This window comes from Sarcophilus harrisii, chromosome 2 (assembly GCF_902635505.1).
Source record: "Sarcophilus harrisii chromosome 2, mSarHar1.11, whole genome shotgun sequence".
Classification (NCBI taxonomy): Eukaryota; Metazoa; Chordata; class Mammalia; order Dasyuromorphia; family Dasyuridae; genus Sarcophilus; species Sarcophilus harrisii.
In genome coordinates, this window is record NC_045427.1 from 586,383,964 (window position 1) to 586,411,072 (window position 27,109).

Here is a 27,109-nt window from a genome sequence, read left to right on the forward strand (position 1 = left end):
ACTTAACACTTTGTGCACTTAAGCTCTGAAGCATTTGACTATTGTATTAGTTTCTATTTTTTTATAAATATAAAATCTCTTCTCATCTGCTTTTCTATATTTTTATACAATTTGAATATCTTAAATGTTTACTGCTTAAAATAGTTTTATCAGTTTTCCTTCCTATTTTTTTATTATGTACCTTTATGTTATTAATCTTTTATATTTACAAATCAATTTTACATTGTATTAATTTGTATAAATCCTATAAAGTAAAACTTTGGCAATTTGATAAAAATCTATATAGGGTTATATTATTATTTTATGAAATATCCATATCCATAATCCAGCCATCATCACTGAATAGGTCTGCAATTATTTAGGTATTATTTTATTTCATTTTTTTAAAAAATGTAATGGCTTTTACATACTTTGCTGGATTATTCTCAAATAATGTTTACCATTAAAGAAATTTTTTTCTTTCTATTTTCTGTATTTATTATATGTTTTTATTAAATATATAGAAAAAGTCAATTTTTTGTGTATCTTATATAATGTTAATTTACTTAAGTAATTGTTTTAATTCATTTTGGTTGATTTTTTTTTAGAAATCTAAAAAGTATTTTTAAAACTTCTATTTCTTGTTATATTGCTTTGGGAATACAGACACTTTCTAGTGCAGTGTCTAATAAAAGTGGAGAAAATGAGTAATTTCTTACTGAACTTTTTGAAAAAGCATTATTTAACAAGGAGAAACAATTGGAGCTATTTTGTTTTATCACTTTTGATTTTATTAAGGAAAGATATTTTTCTTCCTTTAAAGAATAGTATATTTTCTTGAAGATCTTTTCTGTGCTTATTCAGATGACTTGGAGTTTGAGTATTTAGTTATAATTAGTCTTCCAAAACAATTGAACTATGCCTATATGTCTATTCAAAGTCACTATTACCAAACACTATAAACAGTTTTAAAAAGATATTATTTTAAATAAATGAATGGGTGATAATGAAAAACAAAACTTGCCTCTTCTAGCCCATTTTCAAATTCCCTGACTGCTGAAAGTTGCCCAAAAATATATGTATATAGTCACTCTTTAGCACACTAGTCAATTATTACTTACTTTACTAAATATGGCAAACTAATAAAAATACAAAAGCAAACTCTGCAGGTTAAATTCAGACCATTTATTTGTAAACAGGATAACCCCAGCACACGGCCATGATGGCTTGTCACATGCTCTCAATTCCACATCAACTACTCAATAGAAGCCTTTAAAAAGTTACATGGAACTAATAATTTACGGTTTCTTTCACAAATTGTATTTAACAAGCACTAAGAGTAAATAACAGTATCCTAGGTAGTCTGTTATTGCTTATAGACACTGCAGCTTTGGATCCATTGAAATGACCCATTAGATATGCCTGAGTTATCAAACTGTACTGCTAGAATCAACTCAGAAACTGGGTAAAAGGCTGGAGGATAGACATGGTTCTGGCACACCACACAAGCCACCTTCCAGAACTTAAAAAATAGACCTTCCTCATAAAAATTATGTGATACTGTTAAATTTCATCCAATTTTTAAAAAAAGTTAAAATTGCATCCATAGTATTTCATTTTGTACAGAAAAGTTTTACCCAGTGGATTTTAATGGACTGTTATGAGGGCTTATTTGTACACTACAGCCCATTTTATATATATTGTTTAAATCTGCAGCTTGATAATAACCTGCATATTCTATAAATACATATAACCAGAAGGGATTGATAAACACATAAACCTCCTGATGGATGGCAAAGCCTTCAGAAAGTCAGGTCCCAAAGGCAAAGGGTAAAAAGACCATTATAGCACCGCTCATCTACAAGTAGAAATGGGGCCAAGTGTTCAAAGGCAGCCTCCATGTTTGTGATTATAATTACTCTTGCCCCAGTTTGTATGCCCCCGATTTTAGATTTGAAAAATGGCAAGTATAAAAACTTAGATGTGAAAAGTTGTGACTTTACATATGGAAGCCATGTCATATTAAAACTGAGGTGTGACTGGCTGTTATGAGAATTCAGTTTGTTACAACTGGCTCCAGGTTTGACAGCCTAAAGTCACAGAGACCAGCATATGGAATCAGCACATTTCCACAATTTCATTTGAAGTTAGTTTTGAAAATGGCAAATATTTTTAAAAGCAGATGAATCTACTATATTAACTTCACCTGGGAAAAAAAAAAGACAGAAGCTCAGGGATGAAAAGCCTCAGTTATTCATTCCAGTTACTTTCTATTTATTTTTAAAGTATTTTATCAACATTTTAAGGCATTAATTTATCAACATAGTAAGACTACTAACAATTTAAGAATTTTAGAAAATCCATGCTGTTAAAAATAACCTGGGGTTTTATTTTCCACAATGACTCCCAAAAACCGTGGCTCTGCTAACCACCATACCCTCGTGATCCACGGGGAACACACTTCTGCAGTTCACAGACCTCAAGTATGCCTTTTCTGTTCGGTGCCACAAGTCCAGGAGGCCAGCTCTGACACACTGGGAAGCTGGGCGTGTTTTGAAGATGTCACTTGAGGTTAGAAGAATGTGTCAGGCACTCCCTTCCTCAGAGGACCCTACCTGTGCTTGTTAAACTAAGGTAGCAGTGTGTGAAGGGGAAAAGTAAAAGTGATGAATGCCACAGACCACTCAGAAACAAGAAGAACTGCAATTAAAGAAAATCATTTCAACAGGAAAGAAAATGGCCACACAGTAATCCTGAGAAAATTCAACATGGGATAAAATTGATGAAAGGGATAGTGTTTCTGGAACCATAAATAAATGGGATGGACTAGGGTTTCCAGCCATTCTACTAATTTGAATATAAAATGTGTTCACATTTATAAAAAGATTAAAACCATGCCTACACATTCAATGATTTCACCAGTAAAAGAAAAGGATATTTTCTTGTCCATTATCTGTCAAATTTTATATTCACCATTGATCTTATTTAAACAAACCAGTAGAAAGCATTTTTTTTTTTTTTGGAGGATCAGTTTTCTTCTTAAAAGGTGTTACCCAACATTGTCACCTTTCAAAAAGCTTTGAAGCCTTCTTTGTTAAGTTAGGAAACTTTTTACAGAAAAGGCTTATTAATGTATCTTTTTTTCTGACAATGAGTATTTTACAGAGTTAGAGAAGGAGCATTCTGTGGGAACAGTTTTAACATTTTAAGAAATGTTATGTTTGGGGGATGTCTATTAGTAATTAAAGGGAAGTTTAAATATTTCAATAGGTAAGTAACATTCTAAAAATATACTACATCTAGAAGACTTTAATATTTTAATTAGTTTTGATTTTTAATACTCTACATAATGCCATTTGACTGCAATTGCTTTTTCTAATCATCTGTCTCTAATACAGTATGAATCTTGAATGAACCAGAAACTCCTAAAATGGGCCAGATTGTCTCCCTAATAAGAACATTGTGTTCCTTCTGAACCCTGCTGAAGACATGAGAATGCTGATCCATTTGCATTTTTTCTGTTTGTTGGGTTCTTCAGAGTTTTGCAGCCATGAAATTTATATGTGGTTTCACGAGGGGAAACAGTGGCAGACCCCGCTTGAATTCCGTCATGTTTTCGATAACTTCTGGCTGCAGTTGTGGGTAAAAAAAAAAAAACAATTCTTAGCATCTTTAACTGAAGAGATATATGGAAACAAGAGGGCAAATTGTTCTCTTATCCACCCATCAGGCAGGATATCTCAGATTTTCCATAGCAGATGGAGGACAATGGGGATTTCTACATAAATCTATGGTATAAAGCTAGGGCTGCTTATGGCAAGATAGACAGCTATTCCTTGCCTTCCTCCTCTGACAGTGCCCACTTGGAAAGACTATACCAAGAGTGCCCTGCTGCTCTGAAAGCTTAGCACAGTGAAGGCCAACTTCTCCACACAAGTGGCAGGTCCTCCATCACACAAGAATCATGATTGAACCCTCAATCATGAGGGGTTCATGAGGTGAGAAAAGCAAATACTTCAAGCCCGGAACGTCCAAAATATCTGGGCTGGGTCAAGGAAGGAACCAAGCCCACAGACCTGAAATTCTAACACCCGCTTAGGATCCCGAGGCTCTCCATTATAAGCTGCATCAAGTAACAAATCCCTCCCCCTTCTTTGGATAATCATCTAAATACAACATTTCCAGCAAAGATTTAGCTTTCTTACTTGGGGTAAGGCTGGAGCTTGTGTCAAATTTACATCATTCTGACATGGAAACTCTCCAACAACAGGACCTACAAGATAACAAGAATTATATATCACATTGCGCTTTTTACTGGAACATTTAGAACAGTTTCCCAAAAAACCTCATCAAGTTTCTCATATAAAATGCAATTAAATGTGTAGTTTCTTTTTAAACAAAATTACTATATGATCATAATAACTTTAAGACTTGTTGCTAAAAAATACTGCTTTAAAATAAAATAAGAATTCTTTAGTTTTTAATATAAAAAAAGTTTTTTGCAATAGGTCTTCTCTGTTCCTTTCCAATTCATCTAACTGTTCACCATATCAATGCTTTGAGTTGGGCAGGAGTACCCAAGGCAACTAGGGGCAATTATAGCTTAGCCTGGTAGAATGATTATTAAAAGCCTAGAAGCAATAATTCTTAGGTCTCATCTTTTGATGTTTCTGTGATAGTAAAGGTCATACAACTGACATTTTTCATGATTAGCCATTCAACTACTTCAGTGAGATAATTAAGGGTAAAAACAAGAAAATAATGAAGGAAACTCCATGGTCAAATGCCCTTAAGAATATTTCTCACACCCAAGAATATATTAAAATGAAACAAAACAAACAAAACAAGTAGCTCCCAGCAGTAATAAAAGTTCCCCACTAAAACCTTTAAATTTGTGCCTTATTTTCTGTAAGACCCAAAGAGGTGCTCATTTGCATGGTTACTAAAGAAAATCTATGTTGTCAAGTAGGAAAGATATTAAAGGTTCCCCAACATAAGAAATGGAAGCACATCTTTAGGGAAGCAATTTGGAGGGAATATGGAGAAATCAACTACAGAGATGGAGAAGACAAAAATATCAATCAAAAGGAAGCTCCGTATTTTTTTTTAAAACATATTTTAATGTCAAGCCATAAATGAGTATGGCTCCACAAGCTTAGAGCTTGAAGGAGAATAGCAGACAGAGCAGACATCTGATAATTCTCATGGAATGAATTTTAGTGAATCAGAATTTTAATAAAATTTATCATCACACCCAAAAGTACTGATACTGCACTTTTCCAGGATTCACTACAGGGGGTACATCTTCACCAGGGGCTTGATGTATGGTGGCCTAATCATTTTCATTTAGGGAGATAATATTCTCATAAACCTGTGTGTATAGGACTGCCTTACATTTATTATGTCTCAACTGTTAAACACAGCTATAAAATAAAGCCACTATTTGATTAAAGGAAAATTCTATTCATTGGGGAGGGAAGGGGTTAAAATTGAGACATTCACAATCTACCTATACAAATCTCTTTTCTATCAGATCCGTTTCAATAACCTCAAAGCCCCAGATACTCTCAAATGTAGAACCACTGAACAGGACAAAATTAAGAATATTTTGCTGGACTTTGGGAAACCACCATCATCTCCTGCCTGGCATTTAGCATTGATGAAATGCAAAATAATTGAAGGTTAGTAGTGCTTTTTAAAAACATAAATAAAACATAAAGTAGATGTGATACTTACAGGAATCCATTTCCCTGGCAAGAACATGTACGGATACCTTGTGCCTCCTGGGGGCATCTACAGCCAACATTTCCTGCAGAGAAAAGGCAAAATCAGCTATTTCCCTTCTGACAGAATAAATGGGAGGGGCTATCCGTATTAATAAAAAAAAAAAAAATCAACTGGTTACAAGGCCAGGATAGGATCAATCCTGAGAAATGGTTTCAATAATGTTATAATGGGGGCAGTTAGGTGGTGCAGTGGATAGAGCACCTGCCTTGAAGTCAGGGAGACCTGAGTTCAAATCTGACCTCCTTAACACTTCCTACTGTGTGACCCTGGACAAGTCACTTAACCCCAACTGTCTCAGCAAAACAAAACAAAAACAATAATGTTATAATGTAAACTAGAGGAAAAGTATGTAATCTTTATTACAGTGAAACAGAGATCAAACAAATTATAATAAAAGAAGAAAAAGACCTCTATTATACAATGCATTTTAGCAAAATTCTAACATTTTGCCATAAGGGCAAAAGATAAGACTTAAAGGAGAAATGTTATTTTCAACATGCCAACTTTTCGACTGTATATGTCTCCTCCTCTCTGTACCAAAACTAATTCTTATACTATAGTTCTTTGGACAGAAAAGAAATAAAATGTCTGAAAAGGCCAAATGTAGTATTTTAGTGAATATGCTCTTATATTTGGTAGTGACAACTGATCTAAACACATATTCCAAAATAAAACACATTTCAGTGGGGGGAAGAGGGGAGAAGAGGGGTGGAGAATATTTTACATATTGTTGATTTTAAATATTCTTAAGTCCAAAGGTTCGAAAATGCCAGGTACAAAGCTGGATATATTTTATATGGCTGGCAAAGATCTGAATTTAATAATAAAATTCTACTTTTTATCCTCAACAAACTTTTGACAATACAAACACAAGGAAGGGGACACTGGGATTCAAGGAAAGAAGTTAGTATTATTTCCATCTGGGGGTATAGAGAAGATCTAAGTGATAGATAACACAGCAAAGCAGACTTTCTCTGTAGATTCACTGCTTACTATTTCCCTCCATTAAGGGGTAAAAAACTTATTCTACATGAAGGCTCTTGGACCTTCTATATTTCTGTCCCTCATCAATGTCAATGCATTTCTTCTCTAGTCTCACAAATGGGAGAATCTCTAAATTTGTCTCATCTACTGTCAAGTTTTGATCTACTTAATCTTAAATCCTTAAATATAGCATTATTTTCCATAGCTGCTTTCCTTCCTTGTTCTTTAACTAGTATATTTTCATCATCTTTGGTTTATTTACACTACTTAGCATTAAAAAGACAATTCCCATTATTATTCTGTAAATGACCAGCAGGATGATTTCAGAAAGGCCTGGAGAGACTTACATGAACTGATGCTGAGTGAAATGAGCAGAACCAGGAGATCATTATATACCTCAACAAGGATACTATGTGAGGATGTATTTTGATGGAAGTAGATTTCTTCGACAAAGAGATCTAACTCTGTTTCAATTGATCAAGGATGGACAGAAGCAGCTACACCCAAAGAAAGAACACTGGGAAATGAATGTAAACTGCTTGCATTTTTGTTTTTCTTCCCGGGTTATTTATACCTTCTGAATCCAATTCTCCCTGTGCAACAAGAGAACTGTTCGGTTCTGCACACATATATTGTATCTAGGATACACTGTGACATATTTGACATGTAGAGGACTGCTTGCCATCTGGGGGAGAGGGTGGAGGGAGGGAGGGGAAAAATTGGAACAGAAGTGAGTGCAAGGGATAATGTTGTAAAAAATTACCCTGGCATGGGTTCTGGCAATAAAAAGTTATTAAATTAAAAAAAAAAAAAAAAAGACAATTCCCTTACCACCAACCTTCAACAATTCAAGAGTTCAACAACTGTATTATCAAGAAAAGGTTGCAGGACACCAAAGACAAAACAAGAACATTGATCTACTGTGCAATATATACTATCTATATCAAATATGTAGAATAATCTATAATGCAGTCATTTATACTTTCTAGTTAATTTTTTTTCTCGTAAGAAAAAAAGGGGATTAAAGTTACTCCAAAGGCCATGAGAAAAAACAGGATTGAAAAATACTTCTCTCTACATGTTTATATGCAATTATCATCCTTATAGGTACTATTTACTCCTACAATCTGGTCATTTACTTACTTGGTGATGATTTTGTGTGTACTCTAGTACATTTCTAAAGTGCTTAAGTTATATTAACCAATATTTTATATTCAAATAGTCTCAACTTATAAATGTAGTAATAGAGTACTACATACTACAATATAGTAATGAATGCATATAAGATAAGTAATTAGAGAAAATTTAAAGAAACTTTTAACTACTGTCTCTTAAATGTTTCTATAAATAAGATCAATATTGAGAAGTACAGCCAGATAAACCAAGAGACAGAGCATTGGACCTGGAAATGGGAAGACCTGAGTCCAAATCCTGCCTTAGACATTTAACTAGCTGTTTAACTCTGGGCAAATCACTTAACCTCAGTCTCAGTTTCCTCAGTTTTAAAGGTTTTAAAAGGAGGCTAATGACACCACCCACCACCCACCTACTGGGAAGATGAAATAAGATAGGGGCTAATCAAAATGCATAACATATACTAAAGTGCTATTTAAAAAATGTTTCTCCTTCTCTCTTACCTTGTCTAATAATTACAAGATATAATAAGCAAAAAACAGGACATGCATACATATAAAATTAGTTTAGCCAATCATCAACAATTTAACTTCTACCAAATGCTTTATCTGCATAAAATAATAACAAACCATCATTGAAGATGACAAGAATGTAAGACCTGTCTTTCTCCATAAAAGACACTTTTGAAATTATAGACACAAACCAGCCAGAGATATGTGGGATTTCACTATTCCTTAAGACATAAATAAATAACTCCATTCTATAACTGACATTTTCAGAACTTCAATCACCAGCTGCTACGGGAGTATCCACTGTATATCAATAACCAAGTTTTCAAAAAGAAGGCATTTCCTTCATTCTTTTGAGATATATTACAGTTGTAAATGATACTCTAACCCTAAACTTTCACATTTCTTCTCATAATTCACACAGCTACCATTCCAGTGCCATAAAATTGTTCACAAAGCATATTTTTACATGAGACCGGGTGCATGGTACAGGGTTATAACTGGCAAAAGAGAGAGAGCAAGAGATACTGTAGGTCTGCCTTTTACAGAGAGTTAAGAAAAAAACAGATGAAAGAATGGAGCAGCACTGTCAGTATCTGTCTTCCTGGCTGCAGTTACTCAAATCTCATTACTTAAAAAATCCATTACAAATCAGTTAAGACTACAACATAATGCCTTAGAAAGCTAATACATTTTAATAAATATGATGGTGCTTCCTCACTACTGTGCTCACTAGGGCGTGATCACTAGCACACAGCACTTAACTTCTGTCTCAGTGTCCTCATCTGCAGGACAAGAATGATACTTCTATCTACCTACCTCACAGGGAAATGAGGAAACCACTTTGTAAACTTTAATACACTGTAGAAATGGGAGTTATTATTCCACACTTAACGGCTGCATAATCCTGGTAAAGCACCAGAAGGATGAGTGATTTCAGAGGAAAGACACGGAATAGAGTTGGGCCGGAGGAAGCACCATCCTCCAAGGGAGGGAGTGCCGGGACTGACCACCAAGCAGCACAGCTAAAGCTCCTTCTCCTCAGGAAGCAGCCACCATGGTGATCTTGCACTACCATGCTGGGTGCTGACCCAGCTCTCAAGTACAACTCTAGGACCAGTCCCTACAATTTCTCTGGTTTGCTTAGCCTGAGAACTTTCTGAGAGCCTGGAGTGACCCAGGAGTCACACATCCACTACAGGCCAGACAAGGACTGGAACCTGAGGGTCCTTGGCTAGAAGGCAGGGCCCTCTATAGCCATTGCACTACACTATCTTAAAATTTTTATATGGGCCAGGGGCACTGCCTTCATTTTAGAGTTGTTATTCTAAAGAACAATGCAGACACTTTTATACTCTTAATTACTATTAGGCATAGTGTGTCCTTGGAAAAGCGTTATGAACCAGATAAGGGAAGCAATGATACAATGTGGCTACTATATTCCCAACAAGGACCCAAAGCACATTTCTGACATGACTAATCAGATCATAAAAGGAAAAAGTCATTCATTTAATATAAAAATGATGACCCAAATGCCATAAAATGAACATACAAGAAGTCCTTGCTATTGAAGTATACGTGCAACATACAAAAAATATCAGTTTTTAACATCTCTTAAGTATCACTTTTTAGAAGCCAATATAATATGCTTCACTATACATTAGACATTTAGTAATTATTTGCATTCTTTCTTAAATTTAGAAAATCTTTGGAACTAATTCTCAGGTTGCTTTTATAAAAAGCTGTCTAGGAAAGTTTTGAACTAATGTTGTCCTTTTCTCTGGAAAAAAAAAGACAAAATCATTCTCCTAGTAGCAAAATGATTTATAAGTGTCTTATTTTGATCATGCTCATAAAGAGTAATAAAACAGAACAGGGTGTGGGTGTCCCCTAAAGCTTTCTTTGTCTCAGATTCCTCAATGGTAAAAAAAAAGATGGAGACTGGAGGGTGAGGATGCAGGGGAGTGTGTGACTTTTGGCCTTCTCCTGTGGTTCTAAATCTAATCATATGAACCAGCAGCTCTTATGCAGAAAAGGAATCATCACTGTATTAACAATTCATAAGGTTGTTGTCATTCACCATTTACTTGTTTTTCTTATTCCTTCATTGTACTATGGGGAAGATTGCAAAATGGAAACAAGACAGTTATTTGGAGAAGCAGATGGAATAGCCAAATACTTTTGATTGCAGTGATGGTAGGTCAGTTTATGGGATGATTGTTTGGATTAGATGAGAAAAACTCAAGATGTGTTTTATCCCCACCTTCATTAATTTTTTAAAAAGTACTATGTGGTAGATCTGCTTGCTTACTCTTGCAAACCCCCTCAACCCTTCGCTCTGCCTCTTGCTACCTATGCTAGGAACACACACTTTGCAGCAAAAATCATCAAATGAATGGATAAAGACAGCTAGATTGTCCAGTGACTAGAGCCTTCACTTGGCAATGTCAAATATTGGAGTTCAAATATGGCCTCAGGCAATTTCTGGCTGTGACCCTGAGCAAGTCACTTACACTGTTTGCCTCAGCTTCCTCATCTGTAAAATAGGAATAAAAATAGCAACTGCCTCTCAGGGTTGTTGTGAGGAGCAAATTAGACAACCGTAAAATGCTTAGCACAGTTCCCGGAATCCAGCAGGGCCTTAACATTTGTTTGTCTATCCATATATTTCAAAAGAATATATAGTAATGGATATGCATTGATTAGACATTGTGGAACAAGTAAAATGGAAAAATATTTAAGAGTAAAAAGCCTGTACTAATACTGAGATAATATTCATATATATGTATATAGGCACATAGATAAGTCTGTTTTCAGTGTGTGTACATATACATACATGTACCAACAAAAATTCAAAATACACTATTTTTCAAACTCCAGATGCCTTTACTAAATGGAAATTAAAAAATGCCAAACTGTCATCGTAAATGGATCATAAATATAAGTTTAACCCCAAAATGTAGAGATAACCATAAACTTGTTTTTTTCTAATAAACATTTCCATATTTGCATGGAACTTACCTTATAAAACTTGATGATATCATCTTTACTAAGTGTCTTTAAATATGCAACTTCTGTGTTATCTGGAAATCAATAATAAAAAAAAAATCCATTATTATGTTAAAAAGCGGTTACCAATACCCCATCATTATGCTTCTTTAAATGTAAATTTTAAGTGACCAAGCATGTAGAAAATTGTTTTAATTAATTTTTTAAAGGTTATATTGGTTAATAATGAGAAAAAAATACGTTTCAAAGTCTTTTTTAAGAGACCTGGGTTTGAGAATGTCTCAGTCAAGTCTAAGCTGATAAACATACTATGATAAAACAAAGATCAGAAGCTTGAAATCTTCTAAGTATGAGACTGTGCTGATGTCTAAGTAATTTCTTCATTTGTTTCTTGCTGATTCCCTCTCTCCTGAATTCTCCACAACACCAATTCCAAACCCTTTTTACAATCTTTCTGATTCTCTAATTTCATGTGATTCCTACCCTCCATACCTCCTTAGCAGAAGACCACTTTTTTTTTTTTTATTATTAAAACTTTTTACTTTCAAAACATGCCTGGATAATTTTTCAACACAGATCCTTGCAAAAACTTGTATTTCAAATTTCCCCACTCCTTCCCTAGATGGCAAAGTAATCCAATATATATTAAACATGTGCAATTCCAGAAGACCATTTTTTTAAAAAAAACTTCATGTAAATAATAGAGGGCACACTTCCCTTAATTTAAAAATATTTTCTTCTCTTTACTCATTCTTTCTATTCCTCTTCTGTTTCGGAGGATTTTTTTAGGATAAAATCCTCCATTTGTGTTTCTAATGCTTTCTCATTCCTTGTTTCCTATATATCTTCAATCTTTGGATTGTTCTTTCCCTTAGTCTCTTGCTTTCTGCACAAATGTATACTTTGCCCCTGCTATTTAAAACAAACAAAAATACCCTCTTTTTTTCAATCCTACTTTCTAACTCAAATTGCCGCCCCATTTGTTGCCCCACTTGTCGCCTCTTAGGCAAGAGTGGTGAACATCTGGCCTGCAGGCCAAATGAGGCCTGTGAAATCATTTGTTAAGGCATTTTCCTTCAGTTCTCTATCACCCCCCCCTCCTTAACATATCTGCTGCATTTGACACTACTTACTAGTCATTCCATTCTCTGGTTTGTCACACTGGACACTCCCAATCCTCCTGCTCTCAATCTGGGGAAATTTCTTCCTAAATACATCCATTTTTCACAAGCCTCTATCCTTGGCATTTTTGGTTTCTTCCTCTTTGTGATTTCCTTTCCTTCCTTCTAGTCACATGGGTCTTAACAAACTCTACAGTCATATTCTACTTCTCCTCTGTGTACATCCAAGCAAGTAACCAGCTACCATCCATTCAGTGTCAGCGGGGTTTCTCATGTCCACTGCCACAATTTCCATTCCCACTCCAGTCTAATCCTTCATTGCCTGAATAATTACTTCAAGCCTCCCATATGATATCCACACAAGCCAGTTTTCCCTGCATCAAGTCTAATTCATTACTACCTGAATAATTCTACTTACATAAATAATAAATTCTGAGCATGTCTCTTCCCTTTTCAAGAACTTTATCCACTCCCTACCTACCACCAGAATCTCAACTGATCTGCTCTAGCAAAGGAAAAGTCTCCATGACCTGACCACCACCTCTCTCTCTGGCCTCCTATCTCTCCTTCCTTTGGCTATAATAAAGGTAAACTATGTGTTACTTCCCAAACATAGTACATTCTCTCTATTTCTACGTTCATTTATTCACACAGCTTTTCCCTATTTACAATTCAACTTTCCCTCATAATTCCTTGCTTTATCCTTTCTTAAGGTTTAACATAAGGATCCTCTTTCACAAACATTTCTGTGAGAGCCTCATCCCCATGGAAGTAATATTAAAAATCAAAGCCCTTCGTATGAGTGATTATAATAGCAATAGCAATAATGATCATGATTAACAGATACTTATAAAGCACTTTATGGTCTGCAAAGTGCTTTACATATAATTTCCTCTGAACAGAACAGTCCTCTGGTTTTTGCTACCATTATCTTTACTTGACAGAGAGGGAGAAAAGAGAACTGAAGGATGCTAAGTGACTTATCCAGGATCACACAGCTACTCACAGTTTCTGAATCAGGATTCCCATTCAGGTTTTGCTGACATTCTACTATATCCCTAGCTGCTATCTTATGGCATTTATTAGACTCTGCACTTTATGGCAATTACACTTGATTATTAATACGGAAGCTTATTTTTCCAGGATGTTTTTTTTTTAAATTCCCTTTCTGCCCAGAGGGTAATAACCAAACACCAATCATTTTTATGTCCCCCCAGAGCTGATGAGAACTGACCCTAAAGCCTACTTTCTATCTCTTAGATCATACAAGTTTATACTGTAACATGGTAATTGGAATTAATATATAAATGCTCCAATCTAACCTTTAGGCTGTAAATAACTAACTTGTTCTGCCTTACCTCGGTCAAAATTATACTGCTGAGAGATGATTTCTCCCCAATATTTAGCACACTCTGCAGACAGTTTCTTTGGTTTATCTAGCCGACGGATCGCTAAGGCTTGAATGTGTTTCTGGAAGGCCTCCTCGTTCATGTCTTCTATAGATTTTTCCATGGATAACAAGAAAGCTTCCACTCTGCTTTCTAAATAGTGAGGTGGTTTTTCAGATTGGATGATAAATCGAAGACCTTGGATGCCATTGGCTCGACGGGGACCACTAAATACAATGTAACCTTGAAGACAGAGTCAAAAAACAGTTATAATTTCTGAATCATGAGAGATTTTTGGTTAAATCTGAAAAATCAGTGCAATTAGCAAAAGTGTTTTAAAAAAAAAAAAAAAAGGCTACATAGTGCTTCGGGCTATTAGCCTCCAAAAAAAATTTTTTTAATCATCTGGATTTAGTTTCTAAAGATGAAAATATGGTTTCCAAATAACTGAAAAAATGAGCAACTCCTTTCTTATATAATGGCAAGCAGGTCTTTCTTATACTCACACTTCTAATTTTTCATCTTGGATAACTCCTTCCATTCAGGCTATACACTTCTCACTCACTCCCAAAATTCTTAAGCAATGGAACATGGATTCCTTTATACCCTCAAACTGTCAACTTTTCTACTCTTTTCTCTTTCACATCCCTTAAAAGCTACCTCAAGAGCTTCCTAAAAGTTCACCCATTCCAATTTAGCTTCCATCTCAGCGTAATGGAAAGAACACTGGTCTTTGTCTTAAACTCAGATCTTTTTCAAACTGTAGCTCTAACATTTACTAGAAGAAATATGACTCTGAGCAAGTGACTGAAGTGCTCTCAGCCTCAGTTTCCTAATCTGTAAAATGGGGACAATAATACTTTGTAAGAACTCTGACAGTTTTCATATACTATGATTATTGTGTGCTTTTATAATACAATAATCAAAGATTTCCTAATTATCTAATTAAAGGTTATATTTTCCTTTTTAATTCTCCCTGACATTTCTAATGTTTTACTATTTTACTACTTTGTTTTACACCATTCTTTTCCCCAGTATTTTGTGCTTCAAGAATTTAGTCTTCCCCTTGGTTTGCTTTCTACTAAGACTTCTCAGCAAGTCTATCAAAAAATGAAAACTAATAACATTCTAGGACAGAGTATTCAATAGGGTTCCATTCTTCACTCTTACTCTTCTCATCATATAACACCTTTGGCAACATCATCTAGTTTTGTAGATTTGCTCTCAAAAATAAGACACCAAATCATGTGTCCCTTATTCATTCATGGTTAATTTTAAGACACCCTGGTCCTGATCTACAAGAGATCATGGATGTTGCACTCCCCACTTTCCACCTCTAGGACTTTACATGGCTGTGCCCTATGTGTGGAATATTCTTTCTATTCCCCCTCTGCACCTTCTGTAATCCCATCTTTATTTCAAGACTCAGGTTCAAGTTCTGATGCCCCCCCAGCTATTAATGCCCCCCCCATTCCCAAACCACTTTTAAGTTATTTCATATTTGTGTGTATGTGTGTGTGTGTGTGTGTGTGTGTGTGTGTGTACACACACACATCTCCCCCCTGATAGAATGTAAACTCCTTGAGGCAGAGGCTCAATTCACTTATGAATTGCATCTCCCATGACCAGCACACAGAAGACACTCAACAAAAATCTCTTGACTGACTAAATGATTCCTTGTATTGGTACAAAATAATATCAGCTCAAGATGAACACAGTAAGGAAAGAGTTCTTCCTCTTCCCTTACCATTCTCCCCCCATATCTCATTTTCCCATTATGGAGAAAAGTATCTCAAATTATCTCTAGCCTTTCTCCATATCCATTTATGAAATCTTGTTACTCCTTCTTATATAAAATCTCTCTTTTCGCTTTAACCTAGAATACTTGTTTTTTCTTCCCTGGAATATCATTTCCTCTTTATTGGATTCTCCTAACTGTACCTATCACGTGGCTATTCAAATGAAAGATTACATATGTTGCCTGAAGCCACCCCTAAATTTCTGCACCAACTCCCAAGAGGCCCCAAGTCCTCCTCTTAGGGTAGTCTAGTATATCCTACTCTTTGATTTCACCTGTAAGTGCCTTGTAGACAAGCCACAAAGGTTCCTTCATCTAACTGTCCCTTCCCTGACTTGCAATCTTTTTCAAAACAGTCTCATGCTCCAAGCCCTCCATTTCTTTGTTCATCCCCCCAGTCTGCCCCATCATTTCTTGATTATTTTCAAAAAATGATTCCTAAATGGTAAAAGTTAAAGACTAAAGGATACACTTAGTTATTAAACTTTCCAGTTCTAAAACTTGATCATATTTACCTAAACAGCTTCTGAAATTTCACATTCTCGGGTTTATCAGAAACAGCCTTCTTATGCTGTCCAGTATGAACAGACTTTTAGCTCTAAGGTCCCTGACTTCATCCTAATTCTGTGCTCTTCTCCTCATTCCTAACATGTAGACCTAAAAATGATATAAATGTGATACTGCCAGTCCACGTGTGGCTTTACTGTCTCTTGTCGATTTCTCCTACAGAGGTGTACCCTTCTTTCTTAGTCTCTAAAGTTCAGAGAAGAAAGGGACAAGGTTATTATTGTATTTTTTTCTATACATTATCTGTACTTAAAACATTCTTTCTGAGAATGCTGATTGTTTACCTCACCTGAAATTATGCTCCTTTTTTTTCTCCTCAAAATATCCAAAGGGGGAGAGAACTCACCTAGCTGCTCCTTGGTACGCAGAGTATTGAAGCAAGGCTCTGAGATGATCTGGCAGAAGAGCTCCAAAAACATGTTCTCTGAGGTACTCTGCATATCCGTTTGGTAATAAATTTCAATACCACAGTTATTGTGAACTTCGTTTCTCTGCTGATAAACAAACCAGCCCCCTAGGAAAAGTTGCAAAAATTAACTGTAGGTCTCCAAAATTCAATTACCTTAACAATTATGAAAAATTTAAGAGCTACAGGTATCATGAGACAGTGAGGGCAGAAGCTTAAGGTAGTTCAATCTTCTTCGGCAGATGAGAAAAATGAGCCCCAAAGAGGTGAAAGGACGGACCCAGAGTCAGGATGAGACCTCAGGCTTCCCAGCAGCAGTAGCAGAGTTCTCTCCTCTATGTGATAGTGCCTCATTTCTTTTTTTAAAACTGAGACTGAGGAATTTGCTAATTAAAAAAAATAATATTGGCATATAATTATAAAGTGCCAAACAAATGTGTAAAATCAATTAATTTACCTCAAATAGAGGGGATTCAGTAATAGTATATTTGTTTTTTGAGTATTTGGCAGCAGGGTGGCTCTATGGGCAGAGAGCCAGATGTAGGAGCCAAGAAGACCTGAGCTCAAACTCCATCTCAGACACTCAAGAGCTGTGTGTCCCTTGGAGCATGTCACATAACCTCGTATCATTTAAGTCTAGCTACTTTTATTTGTTATTTTACCTACAAAGCATTAATGTTCAAGAAAACCCATAGAAAGACAGTCACATATTACAAAGAAGTGTATGTGTGCTTCCTTTCAACATAGCATTTTGCAATATGAAAAGCTATACAGCAATGTCAGCTATGATGATTATAGGAGAATTTCAACAAAAATATCTTTAAGAGACATTTCTGATTCAAAAAGGCATTCTTAAATGATAAAAGACTAAAGCACGCTAAAGTATCTTCCAGCTCTAAAACACTACGATCCTATGTTTAAATAATGCCTAAATCATTTTAGGAAGAAAGGTACACAAGTTTGGTGAGTGGGCTATTTATTGCAAAAATGTCTAATTTGCCTTAGAATTGCAATGGCTTGTAAATATGTGTGTGTCGATCTATAGTAATAGCTACATTTTGAGCTCCACTTGTAAAAAGGGAAAAAAACAAAAGTAAATACACAATACTACTTTTTAGTTTTCCATCCCTAGGCTCATCTTTAACATAAAAAACTTAGACCTAATTTGGGACAATTTTGATGTTTACATTTTTAAAAGTCTCATGTGGTAAATCCAAGAGTCTAATACCTCCATAAATTCATCTCCAATGAAGGTAGAAGCTTTAATAAATGTTACCTTAGGAGCAGCAAAAGGATAAAAAGAAGCACAAAGCATTGACACTTAGTTGTTCTACCCTCAATCCCCATTGATTGCTGACATGAACAGCAATTCAATCCTTGGTCAAGATATGTTAAGGATAGGGTCAGCTAGGTGGCATAGTGGATAGAGCACCAACCCTGAAGTCAGGAGGACCTGAGTTCAAATCTAGTCTCAGACACTTAACACTTCCCAGTTGTGTGATCCTGGGAAAGTCACTTAATCCCAACTGCTTCAGCAAAAAAATAAAAATTAAAAAAAAATAAATAAATAAAGATATGTTAAGGATGAAATATTAACATTTGAAAGTAACTTCCACAAACCCCTAAAGTTTCTTTAAAATGCTTTCATTGACAGTATAAGACAGTTTTAGAAATGGAAAAGACCTTAGAAATAACCTAAACCAGTCCCTCGTTTAAACAATGAAGGATCTAAGGTCCAAAGAAATAAAATGACTTGACCACCACCATATAGTCAGTCTGAGCGCTAAGACTTAAAGCCTTCCCTACCCTGCCCCAAGTCTACAGCAGTCTACCACATCAAGTCACTTCTCATAATGGCTAGAAAAAAGCTAAAGGTTTGGCAAGAATAGTTAAGCTAACTGGTAATATCAAAGGAAAATTTCTGAAACCACTTACAGTTAAAATAAGTAATTATCTAAAGTATTAATTTTTAGAGAAAACAATTCTATAATCAATCAGAGAATTCTCAAACTTTCAAATCTAAATGACAGCTTTTTTTCATGCTACTTTTGGTCCTTTTGAGAGTACATACAAAAGAATTACACTACTGGTTCTGGATTAATTTCCATTATATCGCTGTGCTAAGAAAGATACTTAAAAATTTTGGTGAAAGAATTTTCACCAAAAAAAATGAAAAAATGTAGCAAATTCCAATATACAAATTACTGGTACTTATGGAGGTTCACTTTCTTATAAAGAGCATAAATCAAGAGTACATATTTTATCATTGGTCATGAGTTATTTTTGTTCAAATTTTTTCTGCCAAAGATTCTTCTGACAACTCATCTTTATATATACAATTCCTATATTTGTAAACAAGAGTTACTACATGCTTCACTGGCTTTTAACTTTATTCCCTGACTCTTCTCTATACTATTCATATTCTGTTCTCTCCTGAATATCCCCCCCTATTTGGACAGCTCCAAATGTCACCTGAATTCTTGTCTTTAGTTTCTTCTCTTTAGAAATGCTTATCCATGCTAGAATGCTATATTCTTGACCCAACACAAATCCAAATTCCACTCAGTTAAGGAAATAATTAAGCACCCAGCATGTGCAAAGACTTCACATACAAATTAGCAGAGGGAATATCTATCAACATCCACATCAAATGTCATACAAGTGTAAATTATTTCCTCATTTATAAAACCGGCACCTACTATCGGGGAGTTGAACTTCTCGGTATCGTACAAGCTGACTTGGAAGGAGAGGTTTAGTATGAGCATGTTCAATGAGTGTGTCTTCAACCATCTGCATAACTCCTAATGCAGCCTAAAAAGAAAGATATCCATTATTATATTTTAAACAAATAATCAGATATATGTTTGAAAAAGTAATCACAGAGTCGATCTGTGCATATTTCTACAATGTATATATTTCTGTTCTATAGAAAAATAAGCAAATTTCCATAACTGAAACATTCATAAAACTTTATTTCTGTTCCTAAATAAATGCATTTTTATTTATACAACTATCCAAAAATTAAATTAATCAATAAAATCAAGTTTCAATTGAGGTATATATCATTAAAAACCAAGACTTTGCTATTTCCCCATTTGCAATTGTAAGGATAAGGGGAAAGCTAAGTTTTAAATTACTGAAGAAACAAAGATTTCACAGCTTATAGGGTCAGAGCAGTTAGATATCCATTTCAAGAGGCTCCCACATTGTCCAAAAATCACTATGAACTAATGTAGATTCTTTCCACCTGGCAGGACAATGTTGGATGAAAAGTGAGTAAGGTTGAATAAGCTGTCACATGTGGTCACACATGACACAATTTCTTTGGCTTAATTATCTTTCTTATGTGGTAGGGTGCAATCAGATGTTATAAGTTATAAATATAGGGAAAGTGATAGGTATCTAAAAATAAGTGTATTACTGATAAAATGTTCCAAATATACAGTGAAAATAAAACATTTCTTTTATCTCTACTTATTTAAGTAATGTCAGATTGCCCCAGAATTTACTCATTTCTCTGGTGCGTTGCTATGGTATCTGGCAATCAGAGATGTTCCACAAGAGGCATGTATACAGCTGGGAAAAGGGGATCAGAGTAGAAACTATAGCATAAAGGAGAAGGGATGATTAACCTAGAAGATTTAGTGAGAAAGAGGAGAGAGTACATCATTGTTGACTGTGACAGATATGGCAGTAATTTGATTTGAGTGATCCATCATTAGGATCTAAGTTGGAAAACATAAAATAAAATATGGCTTATATGTAACAAGTGATCCATAAATATTTTTAATTAATAAATGTTGAAGATAAAAACAGAAATGTTTTAATCTTGTTTTAGAATGACAGTTTCAACTTAAATCTCAGTGGAAAAAACACAGCTCAATCTAACTTTTAAAGATGAAACCAGTAAAAAATAGTAGATGAAAACAGCAATATGTAATATAAGAGTTTAGAAACCAATAGGAATTGAATCTACTCATCTAGAATGTTAAATAGTTGTCTGATTCTCTAGCAATCCTAAGTTAAACTCAACACTAAAAGACCTGAAAATTCCAAGATTGATATTGACACTCAACAGCTGAATGAATGACTGTGGGCAAATCCTTAACCTCTCTGAGACTAAGTTTCTTCATCTGTAAAATAATTAGAGTAATATCCGTAATACCTACATCTCAACAATGTTGTGAGCATCAAATTAGATAAAAAGGAAAAATGCTTTCCAAAATTTAATGTGTTCTATAAATAGCAGCTATTGCTGTTGTTATTAACAGTAAATTATGGCTCTGGAGTAGGAGGAAGCATCAAATTGACTGAATAGATCAAGAAGAAGTAATCATTTGATTCTAGGTAGATGCCAGTTAGTTTACAAAGCTGGACAAGGAGCAAGAATTTAGTTAGTCTAAATTTCTCAGAGAAAAGTCTTTTATATTAAAAATGTTCTGGCCGTCAAAGAAATAGGACTTTGATTAAGCAAGTTATTCTGTTTTACCCATTCTTTTGATTAATTCGATAAAATAGACGAAGGTCAACAGAACAATGTGAACATATTGTAGAATTACGGAATCCCATTATTGAAAGGCACCTCATATGCCATAAATTCAAACGCAAAGTTGAATATGAGTACACATAAACCATTTTAATATACTTTTTAAAATTAAGTATGAGTAAAAATATACCCAGAATTTCTGCACAAAGAACTATGGAAACCTAAACACATAATAAAAATGGCACAAACCTGTTTTGCTATATTTCCATGAAGAAGGGCTTCGATATGTAACCGTGACAAGAGTTGAGGTATAAAGGCCTTAAGGCGAGGGAGAGTAACATCTATAATGTTAAGATACCATTAATTCAATAACATGAAATTAAATATTAAAATATACAAAAGCCAAAAATAGCTTGAAGAAACATACCTACCACCCCCCCTTTTGAATGTATCACTATTTAAATGAAATCAATTTTCCCACCCCACTGTAATCTAAACTCTACTAAAAACAATTTCTAGCAGCATAGTGATGGTTAAAGGGGAAAATGGATGTAATGTTGACAATGAAGGCAAACTTTCCCATTAAATGGAATAAAAAGAAAACTTCCATGATAGAACAGGTGGAAAGAGGTCAGTCTTGGCTTGAAGGGGCTACAGTTTAGAACCATACAGATCTAAACAAAATTCAGGCCAATATGAATTTCTGATCGTTGATCTGATACATGCTATCTGGTATGAGCAACATGAAATTTCAAGTGGAAATAAGTGCTTGGGATGAGAACTGTATAACTCAGCCTCAAGCAAACTGAACAACTAACTATAATCTGGACATATCCTGGGGCTTCCCCTCCCTAATCCTTTGCTCAAAAAGATGCTGTATGTCTTTATCTTTACCTACTAAACAGCTTCTCATCCATTAAAACTAATTGCAAAAATAATGTTTTGGTCATGTATACTTATTGTATCTAAGTTATATTTTAATATATTTAACATCTACTGGTCATCCTGCCATTTAGGGGGGTGGGGTAAGAGGTGAAAATTGAACAAGAGGTTTGGCAATTGTTAATGCTGTAAAGTTACCCATGTTTATATCCTGTAAATTAAAGGCTATTAAATAAAAAAATAAAAAATAAAAAATAAAACTAATTGCAAATACTAACCCACCAACTATTATCCCCTAATCAATGCCTTTTCAATCTTGTCAAGCTGGCAGCAACCTTTATTTTTTTTTTTTTTTTTTTTTAATTTAATAGCCTTTTATTTACAGGATATATACATGGGTAACTTTACAGCATTAACAATTGCCAAACCTCTTGTTCCAATTTTTCACCTCTTACCCACCCCTCCCCTAAATGGCAGGATGACCAGTAGATGTTAAATATATTAAATATAACTTAGATACATAATAAAGTATACATGACAAAACATTATTTGCTGTACAAAAAGAATCAGACTCTGAATTATTGTACAATTAGCTTGTGAAGGAAATCAAAAATGCAGGTGTGCATAAATATAGGGATTGGGAATTCAATGTAATGGTTTTTAGTCATCCCCAGAGTTCTTTTTCTGGGTATAGCTGGTTCAGTTCATTACTGCTCCATTAGAAATGATTTGGTTGATCTTGTTGCTGAGGATGGCCTGATCCATCAGAACTGGTCATCATCTAGTATTGTTGTTGAAGTATATAATGATCTCCTGGTCCTGCTCATTTCACTCAGCATCAGTTCGTAAGTCTCTCCAGGCCTTTCTGAAATCATCCTGTTGGTCATTTCTTACAGAACAGTAATATTCCATAATTTTCATATACCACAATTTATTCAGCCATTCTCCAACTGATGGACATCCATTCAGTTTCCAGTTTCTAGCCACTACAAAAGGGCTGCCACAAACATTCGTGCACATACAGGTCCCTTTCCTTCTTTATAATCTCTTTGGGATATAATCCCAGTAGTAACACTGCTGGATCAAAGGGTATGCACAGTTTGATAACTTTTTGAGCATAGTTCCAAACTACTCTCCAAAATGGTTGGATTCGCTCACAACTCCACCAACAATGAATCAATGTCCCAGTTTTCCCACATCCCCTCCAACAATCATCATTATTTTTTCCTGTCATTTTAGCCAATCTGACAGGTGTGTAGTGGTATCTTAGAGTTGTCTTTAATTTGCATTTCTCTGATTAATAATGACTTGGAGCATCTTTTCATATGACTAGAAATAGTTTCAATTTCTTCATCTGAGAATTGTCTGTTCATATCCTTTGACCATTTTTCAATTGGAGAATGGCTTGATTTTTTATAAATTAGAGTTAATTCTCTATATATTTTGGAAATGAGGCCTTTATCAGAACCTTTGACTGTAAAAATATTTTCCCAGTTTATTGCTTCCCTTCTAATCTTGTCTGCATTAGATTTGTTTGTACAAAAACTTTTCAGTTTGGTATAATCAAAATTTTCTATTTTGTGGTCAGTAATGATCTCTAGTTCTGGCAGCAACCTTTAAACCTGAGGTCTTTACATGCAATTTTGGTAAGTTTTCTCCTCTCTACTGTCTCAGTCATGTATTATTCCACATAATTACATTCATATGAATCAAACCTCGTTCCACCACATTAAAGACTTAGAAGGTAGGCACTATGGTAGATTCTTCTAAAAGCTGGTTCTTCCCCTGCATCTAGCACACTGTTCTAAAATACCATAGGTAAAATGTTAAATAAATTTAAATAAATACTGGTTTAACTAAATGAACAGAAGAGCCATTTCTTGGAGAAGAAGGGGAGGAAAACTGAATCCACCTTCACAAAAAATATATTTTTGGAAGGAATTCTTTCATGCCTATTACATGAATTATCTTATAAGGCTGCGTTACTTCAAACTCACTTGTCATTTGACCCAGGCTTAAATCACTTTAGAAATGGCTTTAGTTTCCTATTATGTTGAACAACTATTCATTCACCTCACAAAATGATTAGAATCACTCAGATGGTGTTGGAAACTAAAAACATTATTTAGTAAACTAAGATAATAAACATGTGTTGTTTGAATCTGTAAAAATACATTAACTATCCTAAAGTTATTTATTTTATTAAATTATTTTCACAATTTTTGCATAAATGTAAATGCTTCATGTAATTTATAAATATAATAGTTTTAAATATTTTGTTGCTAATATGAAATAATCTTCACATCAAAAACATAGTACCCTCCTCTAATAAATATGTATAGGGAGCTTTTGTTATTGAAAAAAATTCAAAATTCAAAAATATTTCTGTTCCTTTTAAAACTGTCATTCTGTTTTGAACATGTTGGGGGAAAAAGAAATGCTGATGCAGTTTTGAAGTCTGAAACAGTTAAAAAAAGAAAAAAATTGAAGCCAAAACAAATCAAAGAAACACTCCTTATTTAAATGTTATTTAACTGGTATTTGTTGTGTACCTATTTAATTGACTAAAGCACAGGAAAAGTGATTAGTAGAAAAGGAAAGGAAACCCACACTATAAGACACATATTTTCAGATTCTACCCATGTTTTCAAACATCCTTGAATTTCTTTCAGATTCTACCCATGTTTTCTAACATCCTTGAGTTTAATCACACTACTGATTAGGCTCAAAAGAACAGCAATAAAGTCCAGAATCTTGAAAAGCTGCAAACCCTAATTCTTCAGCTTTTGTGAATAGTGACTATTTTGTGTTTAGGTCATTAAATTTCAACTATCTAAGCTACTTATTTTAGTGATGGTTTAAGAGTTACAAAATGTTTTAAAAGCCACTGTGATTAACCCAAATAATGCAAGGTAAACTGCATTGATGTCCTACTGTGATATCCCATTATATTCTAGGTTTCTAGGAGGCTGGACACAGTACTGACCTCTGTCAAATCCTACTCAAGCTGGAAAGGCTTTAAATATGGACCTAGTGATGGACACTACATCAACCAACCAAGGACCAACTCAGTTAAGTTCATAAAGACATATCAACTAGCAGGAAGGCTACAAGCCAGCAGACCTGTGAGTCACTGGGGGGTTATACTCAATAATGGCAGTTTACACCAATGAAATCACAGCTCACTAATGTATTTTTGAGGTGACACCAGACAAAAAACCCAAATATTAAGACTAAAGTGGTTAAGGGAGTTCTCACCATCTAGAGCTTCTTTTAGTTCATCTTTGGTCCAGGCCACTTCAGTCATTAACAGTCGGAGATAATACATAGCATGCTGGTGAGGCTGTTCCGCTCGAAAGTTGTTAAGCGAGCGCATATACTGTGTGAAGGATAAGGCATGTACCAAATTAATTAGTAATTAGTCATTAGTCAAGAATATTTTTATCATTTTAAGTTATTTTCTCATAATGCACAACACATCATGGCACTGTTGGTGCCTTTCCAAGATTTAAGTGATGCTCTATCCAGTTGTATGAAAGTAAAAACATTTCTGGCATTTAAGTAGTACCAAGAGAAACCTTCCATCCTCCAGACCACCAATTTCTTGGATCAATCAGATAGCACTGCAGTTACTCCTTTCAAATGCCCATAATTCAGTCACCTTTGACTTAAGAATGAAAAACACAGACAACTTACCGCTTCCTTGATAATTTCAAATCTTTTTTCATCAATCTCAAAAGTGGCCATTTTCTCAATAATCTTCTTTAGCAAAATAGGCTGCTTGTCATTGTATCCTTTTACAGAGAGCTATAGAAAGAGTTCAAGTTGTTATAAACTCAACTATTAAAGTAAGATTTCTATTTGTACAAAGTTCAGCCTTTAACATTCAGAAAAATGTTATATGAACAAAAAAAAAAAAAAAATGCAGAGCAAAAAAGATTCATTTACCTCATTATAAAAATAACAACTAACATCTTTATTATGACTGTTCCAACAAATGCTGCCCAAACATAATTAAGGTATTATGGGCATAATTATATGAAACCATCAGAAATTATGGTGACAGGCACCACACTATTTTGTTATTTAGATTCTTGATTCAAAGCTAAGAATATTTTTAGGATTTAACTTTAAAAACATTTTTTGAAGGAGAGAAAGTTTTAGACATCTTACTAAGGAGACCTATAAAGCATTATATAATCTAGAGAATGTTGGCCCTGCTTTATCATATTGTGCCACTTAACACAAGTTTTTTTCAAGTGACAAACAAAACACAGGCTCCTAAAAAACACAGCTTCTACTGTCTGCTACTATTCTGTCCCTAATATCTCTCATTTTTTAAACTAGGCCCCTGCTCTCTCATTTAGTGGTTAGAACTGATAACCAAATATAAAAAGACCACTTTTAACCCTCGGAGAGATCACATCATTTAGCTCAACCACATAATTTAATAGATGCAGAAACCTGAAGGACCCAGAAAAGAGACTTGTGTGAGGTTCTATGTGTAACAAAAGTAGGAGGGTGGAGTTTCTATCTGAGAGCTGAGGATTCCAAATCTAGTGATATTTCCATTAAGCCATCCTGCTTTTCCAAAACTGAATCATATTTCTAAAGTAAATTAATTGGCTTTCTGATTTCTATAGGCGATACAAGTACTCAAAACTCCCCTCTTGCAAAGATTAAGGTGGAATGAGGAAGGAGGAATGAGGTCACCCAGCCAGGATAATAGGGCCAGGTACTTGAGCTTCTGATGGTCCCCAGCAGAGATAAGAAATGCTCTAGCATTTCCCTCATAGGCACACATTTCTAGGGGCACATGTCATCCAGAAATAGTGCCTCAAGTCTATACTAGCACTTTGGACATCCAAGAAGCAGGATAGAGTGAAGGAGGTGGCAGTTAGGATACCTTGGTCCAATGTTGCTTCTTACACTTCCTAACTGAACAAGTACATGCAAGACCCATTAACTCTTAACTAAAGTTTTTTCCTCACAGAGTGCTTCTAAAGAAAACAGTAGATAATTTAGCTTTATCTTTAAGATTATCAGGTAGGAGCAAAAT

At 34.7% G+C, this 27,109-nt stretch overlaps 1 protein-coding gene across 10 annotated transcripts in view; it reads right to left on the minus strand.

Moving 5' to 3' along the window:
• Positions 1–1,149: 1,149 nt before the first annotated feature.
• The window catches only part of IDE (insulin degrading enzyme), a 104,333-nt gene continuing 78,373 nt past the window's right edge, over positions 1,150–27,109 (minus strand). For 9 of the 10 annotated variants that reach the window (XM_031956054.1, XM_031956052.1, XM_031956053.1 and 6 more), the window contains 10 exons: positions 25,747–25,857; positions 25,309–25,429; positions 21,418–21,509; positions 19,382–19,493; positions 16,623–16,790; positions 13,882–14,154; positions 11,415–11,476; positions 5,716–5,788; positions 4,185–4,252; positions 3,425–3,609 (listed from right to left, as the gene is read on the minus strand). In XM_031956054.1, coding sequence (XP_031811914.1) covers positions 3,514–3,609; positions 4,185–4,252; positions 5,716–5,788; positions 11,415–11,476; positions 13,882–14,154; positions 16,623–16,790; positions 19,382–19,493; positions 21,418–21,509; positions 25,309–25,429; positions 25,747–25,857 — 1,176 coding nt within the window. In that variant the 3' untranslated portion in view covers positions 3,425–3,513. Of the gene's footprint in view, positions 3,610–4,184; positions 4,253–5,715; positions 5,789–11,414; positions 11,477–13,881; positions 14,155–16,622; positions 16,791–19,381; positions 19,494–21,417; positions 21,510–25,308; positions 25,430–25,746; positions 25,858–27,109 lie in introns of all 10 variants that reach the window. The other variant, XM_031956061.1, reaches the window with a different exon arrangement.